Source organism: Ursus americanus, chromosome 36, assembly GCF_024610735.1.
Source record: "Ursus americanus isolate L20-20 chromosome 36, mUrsAme1.1.p, whole genome shotgun sequence".
NCBI lineage: Eukaryota > Metazoa > Chordata > Mammalia > Carnivora > Ursidae > Ursus > Ursus americanus.
The window spans coordinates 23,741,751-23,766,643 of NC_142162.1; the positions used below are offsets into that span (position 1 = coordinate 23,741,751).

The 24,893-nt window shown below is 44.4% G+C and overlaps 1 protein-coding gene across 2 annotated transcripts in view; it reads right to left on the reverse strand.

Annotated features, from left to right (window-relative positions):
- Positions 1-17,740, reverse strand: part of GPR176 (G protein-coupled receptor 176) — a 122,641-nt gene extending 104,901 nt beyond the window's left edge. For both annotated transcript variants that reach the window (XM_045816175.2, XM_045816192.2), the window contains exon 1: positions 16,634-17,740. In XM_045816175.2, the coding sequence (XP_045672131.2) occupies positions 16,634-16,805 (172 nt within the window). In that variant the 5' untranslated portion in view covers positions 16,806-17,740. The remainder of the gene's footprint in view (positions 1-16,633) is intronic.
- Positions 17,741-24,893: the final 7,153 nt, after the last annotated feature.

Sequence of the window (24,893 nt, forward strand, 5' to 3'; positions counted from 1 at the left end):
GTGTGTTCCCTTGTACTAGGTATGGTCCAAGGAGTGAGAGCAATGGCATAGGGTCATGTTGAGGCTTGTCCAAGAGGGTCACCTGCAGGGGCAAACAGCCCTCAAAAGACAGAAGTTAGAGGTACAGCAGCATTCAAGGGACTCAGGACAGACTACACTAACAACCAAGACTATGGGAGGGCATCACCACCATCAGGGGACAGGTGACCGTCCAGAGAGTATGAAGCCACCTATACCAGGATCAGTCGTCACGGCCTTTTCTGTCCCTCTATCCCTGTACCACCAAGCCCCACCTCAGCACCAATCCTGGAGGGCCAAGAAACTTTGTCCAGAAGCTCAAGATGGGGAAAGAAGCCAACCAGACTCTCTTCCCCAACTTCAAGCTTTTCCTAGGCAATAGGCCTAGAATGGGGTGGTAGGGAGGCACTGACTCATATTCTACCAGCTGAAGATGCTCTGACTCTTTTGTCAAACTCAATGCATACAGCTGTGCAAAGATCAGGTTTTTCAACCTACTATTTGTTCCTTGCCTTTGTGTGGTAGTTACCAGGGCTGCCATTAGAAAGTACCACAGACAGACGGCTTAACACAACAGAAACTTATTGTCTTGCAGTTATGAAAAGCCAGAAGTCTGAAACGAAGGTGCTGGCAGAGAATGCTGCCTCTGACACCTGTAGGGGGACCCTTCCTCGCCTCTTCCCCACTTCCAGTGGCTCTTCAGTGTCCCTTGGCTTTCCAGCCCTGGAACTGCAATCTCTGTCTTCCTCACATAGTGTTCTCCTTAGAAGGCCCCACCCTACTCCAGTATGACCTCATCTTAAGTCATCACATCCACGAAAACCCTCTTTCCAAATATGGTCACATTCTGAGGTACTAGAGGTTAACACTTACACACTTCTACGTATCTTTCTTTTTTTCTTTTTTGATGGGGAGAGCCACACAATTCAACCCATAACACTTCGCTAGAGTGAAAATATTCTGTTTGTTGTTTCAGACTTATTCAACATTCCCATTCCCGCCATGGGCTTCCCAGACAGATAGGAGGAAGGAGTATTTCCTAACAGTTGGTAGAAACTCACGGGCACCACTCTGATCTCACACATGTAGGAGCCATCTGTCTCAGTAAAAGCAGCCAAATGCCACCTGTAGCTCCCCGAGGACAACACTGCCTCTCAGCCACTCTCCCATAGGCAGGGTCATGCCCCCAGCTCCTTCAAGCGGTAATTCTGACTCCGTCTAGGATCCAAAAGCTTTTAAAAGCTAGAGTGACATCCCCACACACATTATGCTGCCTGGCTCAAAATGCTGCCTGTCTTATTTCATAGACTCACTCTTAAATCAGGCTGGAACACCTGTCCTTGCGGATTTCCTGTCAAGAGACCTGCTGTCCCTCCAAATATCTGGCTTTTCTGAGCACCCTCCAGGCCCCTGGATATGACTATGTATGTCTGAGTCCTGGCTCTGGACAAAATCCATGCTCCTTTCCTGAATGTTCCTAAGCTCTGTGCAAATCAAGATAGTGCCTATTTAATTATTTGTTCTGTTTAATTATCCCTAAGCATTTCATTCAATTAACTAATCAGTGTTTACTGAGCACCAACTACATGCCAGGCACTGTTCTAGATGCTGGAGACACGACAGTAAATGAAACACTCTCTGTCCTCAAGCTGTTTCTAATGGAAGAGGTAGGACCCCAAACAAACGAGATAATCCCTGGGGTTATAACTACCTCAGAAAAATAAACAGGATGATGTGATAAAAGTGGAGGGGAGACTTCTCGAGGGAAGCTGTCTTGGAGGTGACATCTGGGCTGCAGTTTCAAGTAGGAACACACACCAGCCACAGAAAACACCCAGGGAAGAACATTCTGGGTCAGAAAAACAGCAAAGACAGTGGCCTTCAGTGGTATTAAAACTGACACGACAAAGAAACTGAAGGATGCTTTGGAAGCTGCATGGGTTATGTCTGCTCTGCTCCTCTCCACCTTTCGCCACTTGCTCGGAGCCTTCTGCCTTTATATGATCTGTTTAGCTCAACAAGGCCCATGTGAGTCTGGCCCAGGTTCTTCCTTGCACTTGGACGCCTGGACCTTGTGTTAGGAAAGCTCCCACCCTGGGCTTGCATCAGCTGAGGACACGCATTTCACCCCGGGGGGGATTCTGCTTCGATAGTCCTGAAAGCCGGACAGTGGCCAAGGTCAAACACAGAAAACACAGAGCAGTTCATCCCCTCAACCATGTATCTGCCTAATGTCCAGCCCTTGGCCCCACACCCTGCAAGTGACCGGTGAGGGCTGTCTCCCAGGACTCACCCACAGCCTTGCCCCCCAGAAACCCTTATAAACAACTCAGAAAAGCGAGAGCCAGTTTACAACCCAACGACTTGAGCTCATTATCTCGGGCAGTTACACCTAACCTTGGTGACATTTCCCTCTTCTAACACACCTGCGGTTTTTCTTGCTACTACGTCTTGTATCAATTAATGACCAATATCTATGTGTAAGTAACTATTGATTTCTTTTTTAAAAATGATGTTTCACTGAGAGAGAAAAAGAACTGGAGGCTAGATGTTGATGTGGGATAGTTGGCAGAGTACTTCCTGGTCCAGTAAATTCTCTGGGCTTCTGCCTCTGCACACGCCCAGGCCTCCAACACCCCTGGCTTTCAGCCTCCTTTCCACCCTTGGGCCTGAATACAGCCTTCCACTGTGGACCTCATGCACCACCAGACTTAGGATCCTGCTCCTGTTCAATTCCGGGGGCTCCAGTGTTTCAGTCGCTCCTCTTTCCTGGGCATCAGACTTCCATTACATCAGGTCCTGCCTGGCTGTGAGGGTGCTAATGAGCAGGTCACTATCCCTCTGAATGTTTTGTTTAACCAAATGATGGACATGCCCGGTAAGAGAAATACTATATGTATCCGGATGTTTTCGTTGTGTGTGACAGGAACCTAGGTCATACAAGTTTAAGCGAAAAGAGACTTTGGGTTTTTTTGTTGTAATTGGAAAATACAAGCTCAGCACTTCCAGGGACTCACACAGTATCATCAGGATGGTTGCTCTCTTCTCTCCCCCTCCTCCTCCCCTTCTCTTCTCTCATCCTCACCCCTGCTTGTCTCTCTGCCTTCACTCACTCCTAAGCAGACAGCTCCTGGCTTCCTTTATCCCTGCTTAGCAGCCCTTGTGGGGAAAAAAAAGGCTTTCTTACCAGCATCTCTATGTCAAGTACTTTGACCAAGCTTGGATCCCACAACCATCCCTGAACTAATCACTGAGGACAGGGAAATAGGATCCTGGGACCAGCAAGGCCGGGATCATGTGGCCACCACTCTCTTGCAGGGCGGAAGTGGGGCTCCGTCAAGCACTGTGAGGGGCAGTCACATAAGGAACCACAAGACACGTAAGGCAGCAGATACTAGTTCGATTCACTAGTCATTCCATAATCTTGCAACCAGCTGCTACCCTCTGCTATAAAGGCTGGAAGGCTAAAAATACTACTTCTCAGACAGCCTTGCAGTTGTGATGCAGGCTTATGATCTATACCCTGTCCAGATGTTCCCAAGAAAACCATGATTTATGTGAGGAGGTGGCTGGGTGCAGTCATCGGGTTCTTGTAAATACAAAAAACAGAAAACGACGACAGGTGCTTGGTTCTGGATCTGGGCCACCTGTGTCACCTGTGCCCTAGGGTTCTAGAGGCTAATCCCTCACATCACTGATAGTGTATGACAAGAGCGTCATGATTTCTGCTAGAACCAGTGCTATGACTGTGCATATTTCTTGAGTGTCCCTGGTTCCCAGACTCTCCCATAAATCCTGAAAGTAATCTACTACTCCGTAATACATTTCCTTCTTCATAAATTGGCTAGTTTGGTATAGAAGTAACACACCTTACCCTGACACACTGTGCAATGATGTGCCCATTCTGTCCCACCATGAGAAAGCAAACACTTGCTTCCTAAGCCCCATTCCCTCCCCAAAAATAAAAACACTGAAAGACTCAGGATCTGGATGCCTGGGTGGCTCAGTCAGTGAAGCGTTTGCCTTCGGCTCAGGTCATGATCCCAGGGTCCTGGGATTGAGCCCTACATCGGGCTCCCTGCTCATCAGGGAGAACTGCCTCTCCATCTGCTCATGCTCTCTCCCTCTCTCAAATGAAGAAATAAAAAATCTTAAAAAAAAAAAAAAGACTCAAGATCCACTGTCTAGTTCTGGTCCACAATATAAATGAAATCTTGAAACCTTCCTGTAAGTGAGCCCTAATAAAAACCACCTTCCTGATTTGCAACTCCGTTGGCTTTTACAGTGCTGATATCTGAAGGCATGACACAATCTTTGAGTTTGTAACACTCACATGAGACAACTGCTTTTTTCCCCACAACACACACAGTAACTGTAAATATGGTCATCTTGTGGTTGCCTTCTGTTAAATACCTGTTGTACATTTCAATTGGCAAACCACTCCTTCTACAACCTGACCTCCCTTGCAATCAATCTTTGCAAGTAAAATGTTTTTCTTTTCTTTTTTTTTTTTTTAAGATTTTATTTATTTATTTGACAGAGAGAGAGACAGCCAGCGAGAGAGGGAACACAAGCAGGGGGAGTGGGAGAGGAAGAAGCAGGCTCACAGCAGAGTAGCCTGATGTGGGACTCGATCCCATAACGCCGGGATCACGCCCTGAGCCGAAGGCAGACGCTTAACCGCTGTGCCACCCAAGTGCCCCCAAGTAAAATGTTTTTCTTTACTGAATGCTTCTGTAACTGTGTCTTCTTTTGACAACAGGCTCTGTTGTTTGCAACTAAAATCCCTGATGAACACTGGAAGGGAGGCTCACTCATAGGTGTGCGTATCTTACAGACAGCAGTGCTTTAGGGTAAAGGAGTATGTTAAGGGGGAAAAAAAAAACAGAAAATGTCCCTATATTATTTCATAATGTTATTGTGATCGAATGGAACAACGTGGTATGTTATACACCATAAAACCCAATGTAAATGTAAAATAAAAGGAATGTTCTTGACCGGTAGATACCACACTGGCAGGTAAGTCAAGGGTATACCTCCATTACCCAGGAAGCACCCAGCTCCCATTAGCAAAACCTTCCTTGTCCTTGTCTTTCCTCATTAGAGACCCCCTGTGAGTTTCCTGAACTGCCCACATGCAGTCTTCCTAGACAAGGTGACCTTTAGTTGTAAATTAACACTGCATACACGAAGTCATGTGACCAGGCACTAGGCACTGAGTAAGCACTACTGACAGAAACTTCATGATCACAGGCCAGCCAGCAACAGGCAGCACCAACAGGGCACAGACAGGAAGGAAGTTTAAACTGGACACCCAATTCCGGGTAGCCATCAGATCTGGAAAATGTGGGGGGGAACGGAATGAGGAGAGGCATCAGAGGAGTGTCAAATGTACCTGAACATTTTATTTTTATACAAACAGGACAAAATGCTAACATCTGTTATCTCTGAGTTGTGGGTTTATGATAACTCGTTAATAATTTTTCTGTTCTCAAAAAAGTCAGGTAGCCAGAAAGATTATATAGTTTCAGGCTCTGCCTCTACCTCCATAATTTTGCCCCTCAGGCGGAAACTTTCACCAGAAACAACTTTTTTAAAAAACTGAATTCCAAAACTTTTAATAAAACATTGTTAGAAGTTTATTTAAAGTGCTAAGGTGCCTAGACATTTGTGGCTTAATTTGGTAGTTTTTCAGAGCATCTCAGATCTGGTGAAGCAAAATTTCATTGTGGGCCAGAAAAAAATATTTCCCAGAATTCTTCAGAATCAAATACGTCCACCAATCAAAATACTGTATGAGTCCGGGTTGCCTGGCTGGCTCAGCTGATAAAGCATCCAACTCTTAATTTCAGGGTTGTGGGTTCAGGCTGCACATTGGGTGTGGAGATTACTTAAAAGTAAAATCCTGGGGCGCCTGGGTGGCTCAGTGGGTTAAGTATCTGCCTTAGGCTCAGTGGGACCAAGCCCTGCCTCAGGCTCCCTGAGAGCCTGCTTCTCCCTCTGCCTGCCGCTCCACCTACTTGTGCTCATTCTCTCTCTCTGTCAAATAAATAAAATCTTTAAAAAAAATTTTTTTTTAACCTTAAAAAAAAATACTGCTTGAGTCCATTTGAAGGCATTTCCCTGGAAAATGCTTGCAAATGCAAAAGCAGTATATCAGAAACGGGTACTTAGATACATATGGGTTTCTCTCCTCTTTAAAAAGATTTATTTGAGAGAGAGAGCACACATGCAGGAGTGGTGGGGGTGCGGGGAATGGGAGAGGGAAAGGGAGAAGTCTTGAAGCAGACTCATGCTAAGCATGGAGCCCTACGTGGGGACTCGATCCAAAGACCCTGAGATCAGGACCTGAGCCAAAACCGAAAGTCGGATGCTCAACTGACTGTGGCATATGCAGGCACCCCAATACATATGGGCTTCAACACTCTTCTTTCCAAACCTCCCAACCTGCACCTTAGACTGCTTTCCAGATACCTTCAAAAGACAGGGGGCTCCTAACTGAACTTAAATTAAAAAAAAAAAAAAAAAAAGACAGGGGGCTCCTTTCTTCACACCCAGTTCAAATCTGTGTATGATCGATTTTCCAGTATTTTGTAATCAGGTAGTTGTACAGAAAATTGTTTTAAAATATGCTACTATGAACCCTAATTTATTTCAAAAAAATCTGTCTGCCTTAAAAAAAAAACTATAAGTCTGAATCACATGAAACTACAGTTAATACATGGTCAAATGTCAAAATGATCAAATATTGGCAATAATAAAGAGATATACACATTCTTAATGTTTTATGGACTAGCTTCCTAAACTTTGAGCTCCCTGTCCTCTCATTCCACTTACTAAGTTATTTTCCTTAATGTTCTAAGGTATTCTTCCTCTGAGCAGATGCCACCACCCCACCTGACAGTGACCTAACTTCTGGCTACCTATCTCCTAGAATCATGTCTAGCCATCACTGCAAGTTCTGCTTCTATTTTTTTCTGCTTATTCTCCAACTTCGGATTCCGGTGACAGGGCAGAACTTGGAAGACTGCTGCAAACACCTAGAAGGCTGGATAAAATAGAAGACATCTGTGAATGCACAACTGAAACGTAAAAGGAAATTCCCAGGTACCTGAAACAGTGACCAGAGTGCTTGCATTAAGGGATGATTTCAGAAAAGGAAATAGGCCCTCACAGCTAACTTTGAGCGTCAATCCCCACACAGGCACCGAACTGACCTTGAACACGCAGATAGCGCAATGGAAACCCCTGCATAAAGCCAAGAATCCTCAAAGCGTGGCCAGCTCAATGAAAGAGAGGGTAAAAAAGTATCCTCTACCTCAGAGAGATGACAAGGAAATGTCTTTTCCTGCAGTTGAGGTCTTGGGCCAGTGATGACCCTAAGACACCCGGCAAGAGCCAGTGTGAGGGATGCCTGGGTGGCTCAGTCAGTTAAGCATCTGCCTTCAGCTCAGGTCATGATCCCAGAGTCCTGGGATCGAGTCCCACATCGGGCTCCCTGCTCAGCGGGGAATCTGCTTCTCCCCCTGCCTGCCCCCCTCTCTCTCTCTGACAAATAAATAAATAAAATCTTTGAAAAAGAAAAAAAGAAGCCAATGTGAAACTGGTCTGGAGGCCACTTCTACAGCCAAGATCTCACAGAATGCTGCAGAAAAAGGAGATGGAATCCCAATCAACAACTTAGCAACACAGAAGGAAATGACCCACCACAAGAGACAATCAGCAGACACAATAAACACCTCGAAGTAACATCCAAACTAGCACGTTCAAACTCATGAAACGAGACGCTAGTTATCAACTGAAACTACTCCTTTATGCGCCAGATGTGAGCTTAGCTTACACCCTCAACTTCTCTAAATGCCTTCTGTGCAACAGGCTTGTCTATATGATGTGACTGGAGGTTCCTAAAAGACCTGCCTCACCCATTTTTCATCATCTGTCAAGTCTATGAAATGCTCAGTTTAGTCACTCTTTTTGCTTAAGATAGTGAACTTCTTAAAAAAAAAAAAGAATGCCTTAAAGGTCAATATATTCACACATTTACATCTGTCAACATCTACATCTAAAGTGATGTGCTGCTTGTTTAGCCTTCCACCAGGAGGGAATGGAATACAGATACTATTAAGCTCGCAAGAGAATTCAAGTAAGCAACTCAAAATAAGGTGGTCGCTGGGCATCCAAAAGGACAAGAGAAAATCTGAGGTATCTGAGAAGAGATGGAATGAACACAAGAACATACAACTTTAAAACTGGGGGGTTGATTTTCTGAAGATAGTTTTCTTACTTTTGAGGTTTGCCTGGGTTAAATCCTTACTCCCAGATTTTACCTCAAGTCACTTGTATCTCAAGTCTAGCCAAAAACTCCTCTCGGTTTTTGTGCTATATAACCAATAAAGATTTTTCAACCAGCCAGTGTGGAAGTTCCTGGACAATAAAATCATTTTCACAACAACTTCCAGTCACTACCCAATCTAAATGGCTTGTTCAGAAATATGACACGTAGAGAAACTCTTTGGTGAACTCTACAGAAGGGATATTTTCACAAACTCGGGCATCCCAGAGAAAAACCAGAGCCATGTCAGTTTGTTTCCATTGTGAGACAAATTTCCTCCCATTCTACAAAATCTCACCCAATAAAGTAAGAGAGTATTTCTAGCAGAACCATGTTTGTTTAGGGCCAAGAACAGGGAACCAAAAAAAAAAGTAACTAAATATGAAAATTCCAGGCAATAAATTAGTTGCTTTGTCTCCCAGCATCAAAAAATTCTACTATACCTTAACTAGCAACATATTTAAGACTTTAACACCAAATAAATACTGCTCTGATTGGGAAGGGGGTCCTTGCAAAGGTTACGTTTCTAATTCTAAGCAAAGCAATTCTGCACTTCAGTAGCACAAGACCGCAGATTATGATCCAGAATAAAATAGGACCAAGTAAAATTAAAACAGAACAGGGGCACCTGGCTGGCTCAGTCAGTAGAGCATATGACACTACATATTGGGATCAAGAATTCGAGCCCCATGCTGGGTATAGTGATTACTAAAAATAGAAATTAAAAGGGTGCCTGGGTGGCTCAGTCGGTTAAACATCTGCCTTCAGCTCGGGTCATAATCCCAGAGTCCTGGCATCCTTGCTCAGCACGGAGCCTGCTTTTCCCCTCTCCCCCTGCCTGCCACTCCTCCTGCTTCTGCTCTATCAAATAAATAAAATCTTAAATTAATAAATAAATAAAAGAATTTTTAAAATTAAAGAAAAACAAAACAATGGACTGAACTTTAAATCCGTCTTCTTGCCCCAGTGGGCTCACTGCTGTTGAAACATTTGTAAAGGTGAAATTGTTGTAAATATTTCTGGGGTTAGTTTTTTTAGGTGACAGCAATTCCTGTTAGAAACAACATTAATGTAGCAGAGTTACTATAAAGCCAGATAATTAACACCCCAGAAATTACAAATGACTGAGCCTTAACAGAGACAAGGCATATGAGCACACATGAAAAGGGACCTAATTGCTAGTCTAGGTGGAAGAATCTAAGAAACCCAGAAAAAAGCAATTACCTGATTATACTGCAAGTAAGTCTCTATTAATACATTAGATAGGTCATTCACCTCCATGCCTCTGGGAAAGTCTCAGATTGTTTTTAAAGCACATAAAGTAAATTACCAGTGGGGAAAAAGATTCATTTTCCTTTTATTTATTCCTTGTCAAAGGTTTATGAAAATCCTTCAATGGAACAACGGTGTCAGAAGTTTTCCCAGGATCGACAAGAGTGCCAAGACAATTCAATGGGGAAGAAATGTATTATCAACAAATGATGCTGAGACACCTGTATATCCACAGATAAAATAATCAATTTAGGCCCCTAGTTCACACTATATCCAAAAATTAACACACATGGATCAAAGACCTAACTAAAACTATAAATCTCTTAGAAGAAAACATAAGAGTGTATCTTCATGATCTTGAATTAGGCAATGGTTTCTTAGGACACCGAAAGCACAAGCAACAACAAAAAAGTTTAGATAAATTGGACTTCATCAAAATTTAAAACCTTTATGGTTTTAAAAAGGACACCAATAATGAAATGAAAAGACGATCCACACAATGGGAGAACAATTTTGCCAGTCACATATCAAGAAGAATCTAGTGTTCAAAATATATAAAGAATGCTTACAACTTGGGGTGCCTGGGTGGCTCAGTCCGTTAAGCGTCTGCTTTTGGCTCAGGTCCTGATTCGAGCCCAGCAACAGGCTTCTTGCTCAGCAGGGAGCCTTCTTCTCCCTCTGCCCCTCCCCACTCATGCTCTCTCTCAAATAAATAAATAAGGTATTTTATAAAAATGCAAATCAGGCGCATGGGTGGCTCGTCAGTTAAGCATCCGACTCTTGATTTCGGCTCAGGTCTTGATCTCAGGGGTCATGAGATCGAGCCCCATGTCAGGCTCTGCAATCAGTGGGGAGTTTGCTTCTCTCTCTCTCTCTCTCTCTCTCTCTGCTCCTCCCCAGCTCATGCTCTCTCTCTCTAAAATAAACAAATCTTTTTTTAAAAAATGCAAATTATAACCATAATGAGATACCATTTAATACCCACTAGCACGGCTATAACCAAATAAAACAAACAAAAAACCCAATGTTGGCAAAGATGTGGAGAAATCAGAACCTTTGTACACTGCTGGTGGGAATGTAAAATGACGCAGCCATTTTGGAAAGCAGTCTGGCAATTTCTAAAAGAATAAATTTAGGATTACCTTATGACCCAGAAATTTCACTCTTGCTATATTCCCAGGAGAATTAAAAACATTATGTCCACACAAATGCTCAGAGTAGCATTACTCATAACAACCACAAAGTGAAAACAACTCAAATGTCCATCAACTGATGAATGGATAAAGGTGATACACCCATAAAATGGATTACTACTCAGTAATAGAAGGAATAAAAATTATGCTACAACCCAGAACCTTGAAAACATGATGGTAGCTGAAAGAAGCCAATTACAAAGAACCACATATTGTATGACTCCATACATATGAAATGTCCAGAACAAATCCACCGACACAGAAAGTAGATTAGTAGTTGCCTAGGGCTCAGGGTATTGAAGGGGAACAGGAAGCAACTACTAACGGGTACGTGGTTTCTTTTCGGGATGATAAAAAAAGTTCTGGAATTTGATAGTGGTAATCATTGCTTAGCTGTGAATATACTTAAAACCACTGAACTGTATACTATAATTGGGTGAATTGTGTAGTGCAGGAATTTTATTTATCTCAATAAAGCTACTATTTTAAGTTTTCACAGTAGAATTTAATTTCCTGAAGGAATTAAAAAGTGGAAGGATACATACACTGAAGACCTAGTAATGAGAAGCACAGTGTTAACAGAAGTGTTTCATTCAGATGGAAGTTAAATTTCTTTTCTACACCTGACATACTACAGTATAAAAGAATGGGGGAGAATGCACATATCACATGGAAATCAAAGACAATGTGAAAGAATTTGAGTCAATACTATAGGAGTTCACCTACACAGGCTGATAACTACTGACCTCACTATTTCAAACTTCTTAGGTCAATCCAAGACATCATATTCTTGATTTAGTCTACTTAGGTTTCCAGGCATACCTAAAAGCAGGTAAAATAAGGCTGATAATATTACATTATTATTGGTTATAATTATGGTTAACTAAAAGTCATCCTGTATAATTATGACTCATAAGCACAAACTAGTATTAACACTATTTCTATCAAACATTTAACTGAAGGGGATGCCTGGGTGGCTCAGTCACTTAAGCTTCTGCCTTTGGCGCAGGTCATGATCCCAGGCTCCTGGGATGAGTCTGCAGCTCCCCCTGCTTGTGCGGGCGCTCGCTCGCTCTCCGACAAATAAAATCTTTAAATAAAAAAACAAACACAAAAAACATTTAACTAAGGAACTCCAAGAATTAGCCAGCTATTATTTGGTTAATTGCAACTACTATCAAAAACACAAGAATATTTCTCTGTCAAACAAGTTCTATAAACATTGTTGGTGCCCAATATGGTTTTGTGGAAAGACTACGAACAATCATGAGCAGGGGTGCCTGGGTAGCTCAGTCGGTTAAGCCTCTGCCTTTGGCTCAGGTCATGATCCCAGGGTCCTGGGATCAAGCCCCATGCCAGTCTCCTGGCTCAACAGGGAGCCAGCTTCTCCCTCTCCCACCTGCTCATGCTCTCTCTCACACATGCTCTCTAAAATAAATAAAATCCTTTAAAAAAAAAATCATGAGCAAAAATGGTATTTATCCATATCATCTGTCAGATCAATTCAGTAAGACAATTCCCTGTATTTCCTTTGAAATGAATACTGAATACTTCAATAACCCACCTCAAGGACTCAGGCCACAGACAAGATGGATTTATTTAAGGTCATCAATTTCATACTATAGACCATTGGTGAGGAAAGATAAATAATTTGTTGGCTATTGTCTACAATGCTCATTTTCTTTAAATAAGAGCAAGTTCATTTACAAAAACCTCCTAAACGCCTCCAATGATAACAAGCACAGATGAGAGGCAATTTATGCAAGGGGGGAGCCTAGAGGTAATAGGCTTCAAAACAGCCACTGACCTTTGTCAAGTGAAAGCACCAGAGAGGGGCCTAGCTTTCCATGCACCTGGACTGTGAATCGCAGAGGAGTGGGAAAAAGGGAGGGATGGACTCTGAGGAGTTAGATCCAAAGCAGTTATTGGAAATGGTGATTCCTTCTTTTTGAGTCTTTGATTTTACACTGTTCCTATTAGAAGTGTTGTGTGCCATGTATTTAGTAAAGGGAAATCTAAATTATTTTGACTCCTTCAGGGCACCTGGGTGGCTCAGTTGGTTAAGTGTCTGCCTTCGGCTCAGGTCATGATCCCAGGGTCCTGGGATGGAGCCCCACGCATCACATCGGGCTCCCTGCTCAGCGGTGAGCCTGCTTCTCCCTCTCCCTGCTGCCCCCCGTTTGTGCTCTCGCTGTCAAATAAAATCTTAAAAAAAAATAAAAATATAAAATACATCATTTGACTCTTTCAAGATCTAGAACATATCTTTAGATAACCCAAGATGTTGCATAAAGAAGGCTGAGAGGGGTGCCTGGGTGGCTCAGTCGGCTGAGCGTCTGCCTTTGGCTTGGGTCGTGGTCCTGGGGTCGGGCCCCCATGTTGGGCTCCCTACTTAGCAAGGAGTCTGTGCCTCCCCCTCATGCTCCCTCTGTGCTCTCGCTCTCAAATAAATAAAAAAAATTTTTTTTAAAGGCTGAGAAACACTAGTTTATACAAAGCCTCAAAAAGCATTATTTGGAAAGTATTATACATAATTCAAGAGTTCATTCTGAAAGCAATTAATGTTCCCTGTGGCTTGAATATTACAGTCATTCCAAGTTGGGTTTTTTCCCCTCATACAGAGCACTAAAAGTCTCCAAAAAGACTGTAAAACAGCAATAGTACAAAGGAATCATTTTCACGTAACAGTGGGCCTTTAAAACTTCTAATGAAAAAAATCTATTTAGACAATCTAGGAAGCATATCTGAGTTTGTTTAAAGGGAAAAAATAAAAGAAAAACTCATTTGTCTATGTTTGCAGAGAGGAGAAACAAGCAGATTAAATCAGCATCACATGCTATTCTAGATTTCCATCCTCCATTTACTTTTCACCCTTAAAGATTCTTCCATAATAAATGCTTTTCTTTTATTCTTCATCTGTGAGTTTTCTCTGGGGGGGGAGGGAGCTTTCATGAAACTATGCTTCCCAAGTTTACTTTCCTTGCAACTGACTGTACACGGCTTTGCAACTTAAGCTCTGAGCCTCAGCTGGCATCACCAGGAGGATTCAATTACACAGATACGTTTATACAGGTCAAATCCTCAAAAACAATGAATTAAGAATACCAGTAAGTAAGTACACGAGGCAATGTTATGATTCAGCTAAAATGTTAAGGAAACCTGAAATGTTGGGGGCCTGGGTGGCGCAGTCGTTGATCGTCTGCCTTTGGCTCAGGGGGCGTTGTGGGATGGAGCCCCGCATCAGGCTTCTCTGCTGGGAGCCTGCTTCTTCCTCTCCCACTCCCCCTGCTTGTGTTCCCTCTCTCACTGGCTGTCTCTCTCTGTCAAATAAATAAATAAAATCTTTTAAAAAAAGGAAACCTGAAATGCCTTTCCTTTTGAAGATTTTGTTTGTTTGTTTGTTTGTTTGTTTGTTTGAGGAGTGGAGAGGAGCATATGGAAAGGGACAAGCAGACTCCGCATGGAGCGCAGAGCTGGAGGTGGCGCTCAATCCCAGGACCCTGAGATCACAACCTGAGCAGAAACTCGGAGTCAGACCCTTAACTGACAGCCACCCAGGTGTCCCATGCTGTCTTTCCTTTTGCCCAAGTTCCCTGACTTTTGATTTCAAGAAATTTAACCATATTTATACTTTTTCTGAAAAGAAAAAGGAGCAAATGGAATTCTCTCTTAGGCGAGCCAAGTAATGTGGAAGGGAGAAAATTATGTCCTCCTTAGCCAAGCCAGGCATAACTAAAAGGTCAAGAGGAAAATCAGTCTCCTCGTGGGAGAAATCCACAATAGTTCTTGCCTGTCAATTAAATCACTGTGGGGAAAAAGAGTTGAAATAAGGGCAGAATTACCTAGGAATTCTTTTTTTTTTTTTCCATTTATTTTTAAGAAGGCTCTATGCCCGGGGGGGGGGGAGGGGGGGGCTGGGGCGGCTCAGTCTTTAAATGTCTGCCTGTGGCTCAAGTCAAGTTTTCCGGCCCTGGCGTCTTGGGATCCAGTGCCCTATCAGGCTCTCTGCTCAGCAGGGAGTCTGCTTCTTCCCTCTACCTTTCCCCCCTGCTCATGATCTCTCTCAGTCAAATACGTAAATAATTTTTTCTAATTTTTTTTAAATAAAAATTAAAAAAAGAAGGCTCTATGCCCACCAACATGGGGCTTTAATTCACCACCCTGATACCAATACCTGAGCTGAGATCAAGTGTCAGATGCTTAACCAACTGAGCCACCTGGACATCCCTACCTAGCAATTCTTGAATCCAATGCAATTTACAAAAATAGATGGTACAATGGAAGCAGAACTAACATTAAGTGTGCACTATTTGCTATGCCCTTTACATACATGCTCTGTTTTCTATTTCAATAGTACTCAAAATTTTGGAGTTAAACTATGGGAAAATTTCTCCCAACATCACCTTTCTTCATGGTTAGAGTTCCCAATGGAGAAAAGAAAACAAAATATGTACATATATATACAGGGTAAAAACCTTGCAGAAATAAAAATGCAGCCACTTCTACTCTCCCCAAAAATCTACACTTTAAGTGAACATGACAACACTAGAATTGAACTCCTAATGATCTACAACTCATTGTGCATGGTACCTAGTAGGTGTTCAGTGTTTGTTTGTTAAATGAATACTGAAAATATTTGATACACAAGCATTTGCTTTATCAATGTGCATTTACCACTCTACTCATAAAAACACAACACACACACACTTAGACATAGCCACATTTATGCCTACTCCTGAAAATGCCCTCATGACAAAAAGTGGAAAATAAATACACAGTGGGACAGGATGATGACAATTAGAGAAATGATGAAGGGAAATGCCAAACATTTAAAATTTTTCCACAGCCTTTTTGATGTCACTTATCTTGATTTCCATGGAAATTCACAGGTGTCTGCAAAATACCTATTCCTACTTCGAAACTTTAAGACTGCTCTTGACCACAGTATCAACACATAATCCTATCTTTTTACATCCATTTAAATGCCACATCAGAAAATTTACATTTGAAGGGAAGTTACATATTTACAAGTAATATGCAACATGTTCAACTAACCTCAACAGAAATGAATATTGTTATCATTTATCATTTAAAGGGTACCTACCAGAAGTACAGGTAATTCTCAAGCTAGTATACAAACGTTTTTACTAACCACTCATTTCAGTTCGTTTGAACAAGTATACCTAAATCTGTGTATTTTGTACTTCAAACTAAACATAGTAGAGAAATATGCTGGGATTTATTTTGTTTGGGGTTTCTAAAAATATCAGAAGGCAGCATAGAGTTTAACTCCACAGGGCTGTTTACCAGCAAGCAGGTCGATGTTCCCAAGAAGCAAGCCATAAAACAAGCGCAAAATAAAGCTCTTTCAAAATAATTTTGTATATAGGGAATAGATGGGAGTGCAAAACACATCAGTCATCAGCAACAAAACAGCATCTTTGTTCCTCGCTATTTATAAACAGGAGCTCGGGCCAGCGCTCGGACCTCGCACACAAGAGGTGAGGAATAATTTTGGGCAGGGTTGTGCCCATCCCGAAGCATTCCGCAAGGGCTGCCCGGGAGGCGGACCTCCGCCTGTACCAGGCACGGTCCTCGGACCGGGACAAAGCCCTACGAGAACTCTTCCGCTTCCAGCTTGGGGGCTGGAGTCGACCGTCCCTGCTTAACTTCCCAGCAGCTACCCCCGCATTCTTAAACCCCACTCTCTCCACTTTGCCAGGCACACCGCGGCTCCGGCGGCCCCCGATCCCGTGCCCTCTCCGAGCCTGTTCGCTCGGGGAAGCCCACCCTGGAGGCGCCCCCGCGGGCGGCTTACCGAGCAGCGAGCCTATGAAGATGACGACCTGCACGGTGGTGGTGAACTGGCGGTACAGCTGAGCCTCGCCGAACTCCCCGAGCGCGCTGCGGTTGGCGCCCCCAGCCTCCGCGCCCGACGCGTTGCGCGGCTCGCTGGCGTTCCGGGAGATCCAGCTGTCGTTGTGTCCCATGGCGAGGAAGGGATTCCGGCTCCGCTCGTCGCCCGCCCGTCCGCCCACCACGGAGCTCCGCCTGGGTCGCTCCTGCCCCGGGTGCGGTAGAACGCGCGGGCGCCTGGTGGAGTCCTGGAGAACCCGGGGCAGCCGCGGGTCCCCTCACGTCTCCACATCGCCAGCCCCGGAGCCTGGGAGGCGGGGAGGGAGGAGGGCGAGGCTGCGCCCCAAGCCGGTTCCCCCCTGGGTCCCCGTCAGCAGCCACATGGAGGCGGCACGGTCAGAGCCGGCCGAGCCGCGTCCGTCCCTCCTCTCGGGTAGTCAGCGCCGCCAAGCCCACTCGGCAGAGATGGAAACACAGGAGGCATCTGATAGTCAAGGAGGGCGCTCCCCGCTCCCGCCGCCCTCTTCAGCCTCTGCTCCTTCCACCCCTCGAGGGCCGGGCCATCCCTCTCGAGTCGCCTCCGGCTGACGGGCTCTACCCCTCTCCTCAGAAGGAAGAGAACATTTGGCTGAGGCCGTTCTTCAATCCTGCCGGCTTTGAGGGATTGGATGGCGATTGGAAACCTGTGAAATGCTCAAGCCAAGTGACCGGAGCTCCGAGGGGACCTCGGAGTCCCCGACGGCACCTACGGTCTGGGAGGAATGCCCTGAATCTCTCCAACGGCCTCGCCCTCACGCGCCTAGCCGTCCCCCAGGACGCCGGCGCGGTGTCCTCTGGCCCAGCCCCGAGTCCGGGGCTCCGACCTCCTGCCTTGGTGTCAGCGGCAGGGTCACCGTTCTGCAGCCCCTTGCCTCTGCACGGCCTAGCGCCCCCTTTTCTGCCAGTGCTCCTGCCTTTGCTGCCAGGAGAGATGCTCGCGGACGCGCCGTGACAAAGGGAGGACGCCCCTTAAGGGGCAGGGCACCGTCTGCGCACCGCCGGACTCCGGGCGCGCTCCAGGAGCAGGGGAAGGGAGCACCGCCGGCAGAGGGAGGAGTGGGTGGGGTGGCGGTCACGTGACGCGCGCGGCTCCGCCCCCCACGCCGAGGGGGCCGCGGGGATGGCGCCATGTTGGCCCTTCCAAGGGTGGCTGCCAAGGCTGAAGTGTGGGAGGCGCGGAGGGTCCTAATTTGGCTGCGGTGGATGCTTTCAAGGCGCTTTCCCTGCTTCGCTTAATTTATTCCTGTGGTTATTGGCGCCTTCTCTCTTCAGCAGGGGCTGCCTGAGAGGCACATAATTACACTACGCTGTCACTTGAGCAGGTGTCCCAGTTTTTGGCCCCTCAGTGACGCCTTGGGTGTAGCTGAAGATGAAAGATAAAATTTAGGAATCCGGTGCAAGGTTTCCTGGAGTTTTTTTACTGAGTCTCATTTATAAAAGGTATGCAGAACAGCCCAAGTCTGGTGCAATCCGAAGAATGAATATTTGGGGAGGGAGCAACTTCCTGCAGCTGATGCTAAAAGTTGGGAAGCTCGGATAACCAAGTGAACAAGAAACGGTAGGGTAGCTGAGTAGTAAAAGGAACATGTACCGCATCCAGAGAAAGGATCTGGAGAAAAGGAGAAATGAGACAGGAAAAGACAAAGGTGCTGCTTTGACGTTATGGAAACTGGTTTCTTTTTAATTAGTGAAGGAGCTGGTAGAGGGCTTTAAAATATTACTGATAGCGTTAGGTCCCTGAATACTAGCTCTTAAGAATTTGTTAGAATTACAGAATTTGCTGGGGCACCTGGCTGGCTCAGGCGGTAGAACATGGGACTCTTGTTAATCTTGGGCTTGTGAGTTCAAGCCTCATGTTGGGCGTGGAGATAACTTAAAAAAAAAAAAAAAATTACCGAAATTCTTGGTGGTCTCAAGGGTGATCCTGCCACAATGTGACCATTTCACTTACACCGTACAAGACACCAAGTCTTTAAAGGGCAAAAAAGCCCTCCATATCTTGTACATTATTATGTTCTCACAATATCTGCACGTAATAATCCTCCATGTAAGCAGTTATTTTAAACATTTCAGAGGCCATAAAAAGAGGAGAGGCAAAAATAATGTACTTTTGGAATGTTAGTGTTGTTGGGGTCCAGAGCCCACTGCCAAGAATTTTTAAGATGGCTTCACTGCAAAAGGTGGTTTTATTCGTAGTGAAGAGAAGGGCCATATGCACCCCAATGTTCATAGCAGCATTATCCACAATAGCTAAATCGTGGAAGGAACCGAGATGCCCTTCAACAGATGACTGGGTTAAGAAGCTGTAGTCCATATATACAATGGAATATTACTCAGCTGTCAGAAAGAACGAGTTCTCAACATTTGCTGCAACATGGACAGCACTGGAGGAGATAATGCTAAGTGAAATAAGTCAAGCAGAGAAAGACAATTATATGATTTCTCTCATCTATGGAACATAAGAACTAGGAAGATCGGTAGGGGAAGAAAGGGATAAAGAAAGGGGGGTAATCAGAAGGGGGAGTGAAGCATGAGAGACTATGGACTCTGAGAAACAAACTGAGGGCTTCAGAGGGGAGGGGGTGGGGGAATGGGATAGACCGGTGATGGGTAGTAAGGAGGGCACGTATTGCATGGTGCACTGGGTGTTATCCGCAACTAATGAATCATCGAACCTTGCATCAGAAACCAGGGATGTACTGTAGGGTGACTGACATAACGTAATAAAAAAACATTTTAAAAAAAGGTGGTTTTATTAAAGCTTAAGGACAGGACCTTGGGCTACTGCTCCAGGATTGGGAGGAGCAACGGATTATGTACTTTGAGGTTGGGGGAAGTAAAGGTAAAGGAAGTTCCAAAAGGATTTTCTTATGCTAAAGAAGACTCACAGGATACCCAAGGCCTAGCTATTGTCAAACCAAAGTTACTTTTCCCTCTACCAGGGTGTTAACATTAAGATAGTTGGGAGGTTCCTGGAGGAACATTATACTGTACCTGCCTCAAGTATTTGTAAATGGGCTGCAGGTTATAAGGACATTGAATTTTATCTACATTTCCTTCTGCCTTTGTTTCCCACAACAAAATTACTGATCAATTGTGTATTTTGTTTAAAAAAAAAAAAAGCCATTTCCAGTAGTTAAAATTAGTTCTTAGCCTCCAAGCATATTTTTTAAACCCCTTGCACTATAATCATTACAAAACAAAATGTAGTAGTCATTCAGTAACAACCAGCACATCCCTTTAAGACAGGTTGAGGAAGAATGTGTGTAAATGACTTGTTTAGTAGCTGTTGTAAAAATAGCTCTTTACCTGCCACTCCCTACTCAAAACTGCTAAAAAGGATGATAAGGATGTAGGAAAGAGAGACGCCTGGGTGGCATAGTCAGTAGCGTCTACCTTTGGCTCAGGACCCACATCAGGCTCCTTTGCTGGGCTGGGAGCCTGCTTTTCCCTCTGCCTGATGCTCCCCCTGCTTGTATATTCTTCCCCCCAGCCCTGACAAATAAATAAATAAATAAAATCTTAAAAAAAAAAAAAAGATGTAGAAAAGAGTCAATTTTGTAGATATAAGGGGTTTAATAAAGCAAGAAACCTCTCATTTTTTTATTCCGAAAAGATAACCAGTAAATTCTCTACAACCCCTAGATTGGTATTGTAAACAGACTAACCTGAGTTAGCTCCTTGGTGAGTCACAGATAGGAACCGATGTGGGAAACAGAGGTAGAAGACAAATTATTAAATTTCCTTACTACCTACAGCCCATTGACAAGTCCTTGAAACAGGCAGGGTGACCTTCCGACTTTGCCAAGGGTAAAAGATGATCCTAGCCCAACCCCCCCATCCTATACGTCTACTTTAACACATAAAAATTCCTTTAAAAATTTCCCTTATCTCGAAACCCCCCCCAAGATACCTGTTGGCAATCACCCCCCAAGCATATGGCCCACCGATATGCATCTGAAAGGTCTCACGACTAAAGTTTTATTAGACGGTAATAAATGACATTTTCGCAATAATAGCTAGCCCCCTCAGGGTCCTGGAAACCTTGCTTCCAAGTTCCTTAGACACTTAGCTAGCCCTAACCCCCTCCCAACTTGAAAGTTTATAATGGGCCACTCCTCATGACCCCGGTACAGCTCTTTCAGGTCCTTTACAGGTCCTGTCCCCATGCTAAAACCACCTCTTTGCACCAAAAACATCTCCAGAATTCTCTCTTGGCCGTCAACTTCGAATCCTAAGGTTCTTTCCTACATCAGGAACTATACCAGGTGAGTTGTCACACAAAGGTAACTTTATTTGCAGCAAATAAGAAGATCATAGGAAGTAACTTCCAAAGCCATGACCCCTGAGCAAGGAAGAATGAGTTCCTTTTATCTAGGGTTAGGATGAATATTTAGATAAGGGAGGCTTAGTGTTATATGTAGAGGTGGGCTTAAGATCTCACAAGCACCTTAAGGACACATAGCTATACATACATTGTATGTTATGTAAATGAGGCTTGTGCTCCTCCTTGGGTGAAGATTTTAGTATTATAATGAGGTAAGGGTAACTGTTGGTCACTCTGTGGGTCACATGATGGTCCATTTGTGCAGGAATGAGTCAGGGGTTAAGCTCAGACTGGTCTGGGTGGTCTACACCAGCTCTTCATTGGGGCAGTCATTATTGCTTGAGGGGTAGTTTCAATTTCCATCACAGGATGCTATGTGTGTAGGGTCTTTTCCCTGAGTTAAGAGCTTAAGGAAAACTGTAGGACAAAGATTGGTGGGTACAAGCAGGTGAGCAGTAAAGATGAGGTCTTGGGATCTAGCTGATGACAGTGTTAGAGTATAGGGTTATTAGAATCAAAAATTAACATGAGGGATGCCTGGGTGGCTCAGTTAGAGTTGAGGGAAGCCTGGATGGCTCAATTTGGGCTCAGGTCATGATTTCAAGGTCCTGAGATCCAGTCCCACATTGGATTCCGCGCTCAGGGTTCCATGCTCAGTGAGGAGTCTGCTTGTCCCTCTCCCTCTGTTCTTCCTCTCTCTCTCTCTCTCTCTCTCTCAAATAAATAATCTTTTTGTCCCTCTTACATTTTATTATTATATTTTTTGCATATTATGTATTGTGCAATATCTATACAATGCAATGTACAGATCTAAAAGGTGTAGTTTAAGGGCACCTGGGTGGCTCAGTTGGTTGAGCGTCCCCCTCCACGCAGGTGCCCCTATGTGCTATGTGAACTTTTTGAAGCAGGAGAGCTAGGTTCTTGTCTCATGGAGTCAAAGATGAATCTCACAGACAAAGGAGAATGAGTAAAGCGATGGAAGTTTATCAAGAAGGGGCACCTGGGTGGCTCAGTCGTTAAGTGTTTGCCCTGGGCTCAGGTCATGATTCCCAGATTCCTGGGATCGGGCCCCACATCGGGCTCCCTGCTCAGTAGAGAGCCTGCTTCTCTCTCCCCTTGCCGCTGGCCCTGCTTGTGCATACTCTCTCCCTGTCAAACAAATAAATAAAATCTTAAAAAAAAAAAAAAAGTTTATTAAGCAAGGATATGGGGGGAAAAAAGGGCTCAGGAGTGAGAGGGGTCTGGACAGGGTTGCCAACATGGGCCTCCACTGGCTGTCTTTTATTTAAAACTGACCAGGGAGCTTATGTCCTTATCACTCTTGTGATGTCTTGGCTGGAGTAAGGACTGGTGATAACATCTTTAATGCCTTACTTCTTTTTTTAGGGTCTGGTTGTTCTTTGTTGGTCACAGGTGACTATCATAAAAAAGATACACACACACACACATGCCTGGGGCAGGGTGGTCTGGTTTGTTCCCTTATCTCTGGTTTCCTTACATCTCTGCATTTTTGGGATTTCTGTGAGCCTAATCACAGAGCCCCCTATCTATCTCTCCCTACATAGCCCTGCCTGTCCCTTACTCATTTTCACCAGGTACAGTAGAATTTAAGACTGATATAAGAGATTGAATATGACTTAAATATATGTTAAGTGTCTATGTTATTTATACTCATCTGGTCATTGCAAACTTAGTAGCCTAAAAAACAACAATCATTTATTTTGCTCACAGATACGCAGTTTGATCAAGGCTCAACGGGACAGCTTGTCTGCACCACGTGACATAAGCTGCGGCATTTCAAAATCAAGGCCAGGGTCTGGACTCTGAAGGCTTGTTCATTCACATGTCTGGCAGTTGATGCTAGCTGTTGGGGCTTCAGCTGAGACTGTGAGCTGGAATACCTACAGGTGGCCCCTCCGTGTGGCTTCTTGGCTTCCTCACTGCCTGGCAGCTGTGTTCCAAAAGTGAGCACTCCAAGAGAGTTCCAGGAGGACAAGGTGTAGCTGGGGCACAGGGGTACAAGAGCACCTGGCTCCAGGGCTCCCAAACAAACCAGCCACTCAACACTCACCAAATCCTAAGTCAGAGAAATGAGTGGGGGTGAACCAAGAAAAGAATTTATTTCAGTGAGGCCAACCCTGGGTATGTGCGGGTGGGCAGTGAAGGTCAGGTCAATCATTGTCTTGAAATCAATCACGGGCAGGGTCATGCTGGCTCACAGCAGTCCTTATTGCTTGAGGGGGTAGTTTCAGCTTCTGTCAGGGGATGCTCTGCACATAGGGTCTTTTGCCTGAGTTAAAAAATAAGCTAGGAAGGAGAACCATTTAGAAAGGTTGATGTCAACACGGGGATAGTTGAAGTCCTCTTTCAAATGGAGGGGTTGTATTGACTTCCATGCCCTAATCTCAGAAGTCACATAGGATCATTTCAACTATTTGTTGAAGCAGTCAAAACAAAACAAAACAAAAAAAGCACCACATTTGGGGCACCTGGGTGGCTCAGTCGGTTAAGTGGCTGCCTTTGGCTCAGGTCATGATCCCAGGGTTCTGGGATCAAGCCCCGCATTGGTCTCCCTGCTCAGCAAGGAGCCTGCTTCTCCCTCTCCCTCTCCCTGCTGCTCTCCCTGCTTGTGTTCTCTCTCTGTCAAATAAATAAATAAAATCTTTAAAAAAAAATAAAATAAAATACCACGTTTATGGAGAAAGCACATAGACTATGCTTCTTAATGGGAGAAGTACCAGTTACATTGTAAGAAGAGCATGTGGAATGAGAGATACTACAGTCACTTAAGGAAAATACAATCTGCTAGAATGCCTATTCTACTTTAGTCCAAAAGAAAAAAAAAGTCCTTCAAAAGGTCCCATTTTAGATATATTTTTTCCTGAAATTAAACCTGGAAAGGTAAACCAAGCTGTACGCTGGGCTCCCTGCACATGGGGAGCCTGCTTCTCCCTCTCCCTCTGCCTGCCGCTCCCTCTGCTTGTGGTCTCTCTCTCTCTTTTTCAGTCAAATATAGAAATAAAATCTTAAAAAAAAATTAATTGGAGTCTGCTGCAGTTAATTACCACGTACAGGTGTTATGTGTTTATGAGCTGGTCAATATTAATACCAGACAGCAATCAGGTACATAGCCGTAGATGAAGGCAGGTGATAGTACTACCCACCTGCATTTATGCGCTAGCTAATTTTTATCCCAAAATTCCTGAAACTACAGTAAAAGGTAATGATGATGCAGACTAGCTGCGTCTGAGGACCCAGGGGGATTCCCACACGACCAGCCAGGAGGATCCTTGGTTTTGTGCAGGATGGAAATCAAACACGAGCCTAAAGGAAGTGAGAGCAGAGTTTATTGAAGAGATATATATAGAGAGAGAAGATACAAGTAGAATTTCTGGGAGACTCAGAAAAGAGAGTCTTGTCTTTGGGACTTTTTTTTTTTTTTAATTAAGGATGGGGGTCTGCTGTATGTGTCCTCCCAGCCATCCAAGCCCTGGGCAAAACAAGGACTAGTGCTCAAGTGTCCTCCATAAGTCACTTATGCCCTGGAGCTAGGGGTCTTGGCATCAAGGGGTAAGGAGTCAGTGGTCTTGGAAAACTTTGATGATGACTTCACCCAGGCACCTTAGATGCTTTCTATTGTGCTGGAAGCCCCCAAAGTAATCATTAACTCCTTGACCTTTTCAAGGAGGAAATACAGTAAGGCATGTGTGAGGCGGGGTGCAGGTCCTAGCAAGAATAGAGGCAGCGAGGGGCACCTGGGTGTGGCAGTCTATTGGGCGTCTGATTCTTCGCTTCAGCTCAGGTTGTGATCACAGCATCATGTGACTCTGCTTGGGGTTCTCGCTCCCTCTCTCTT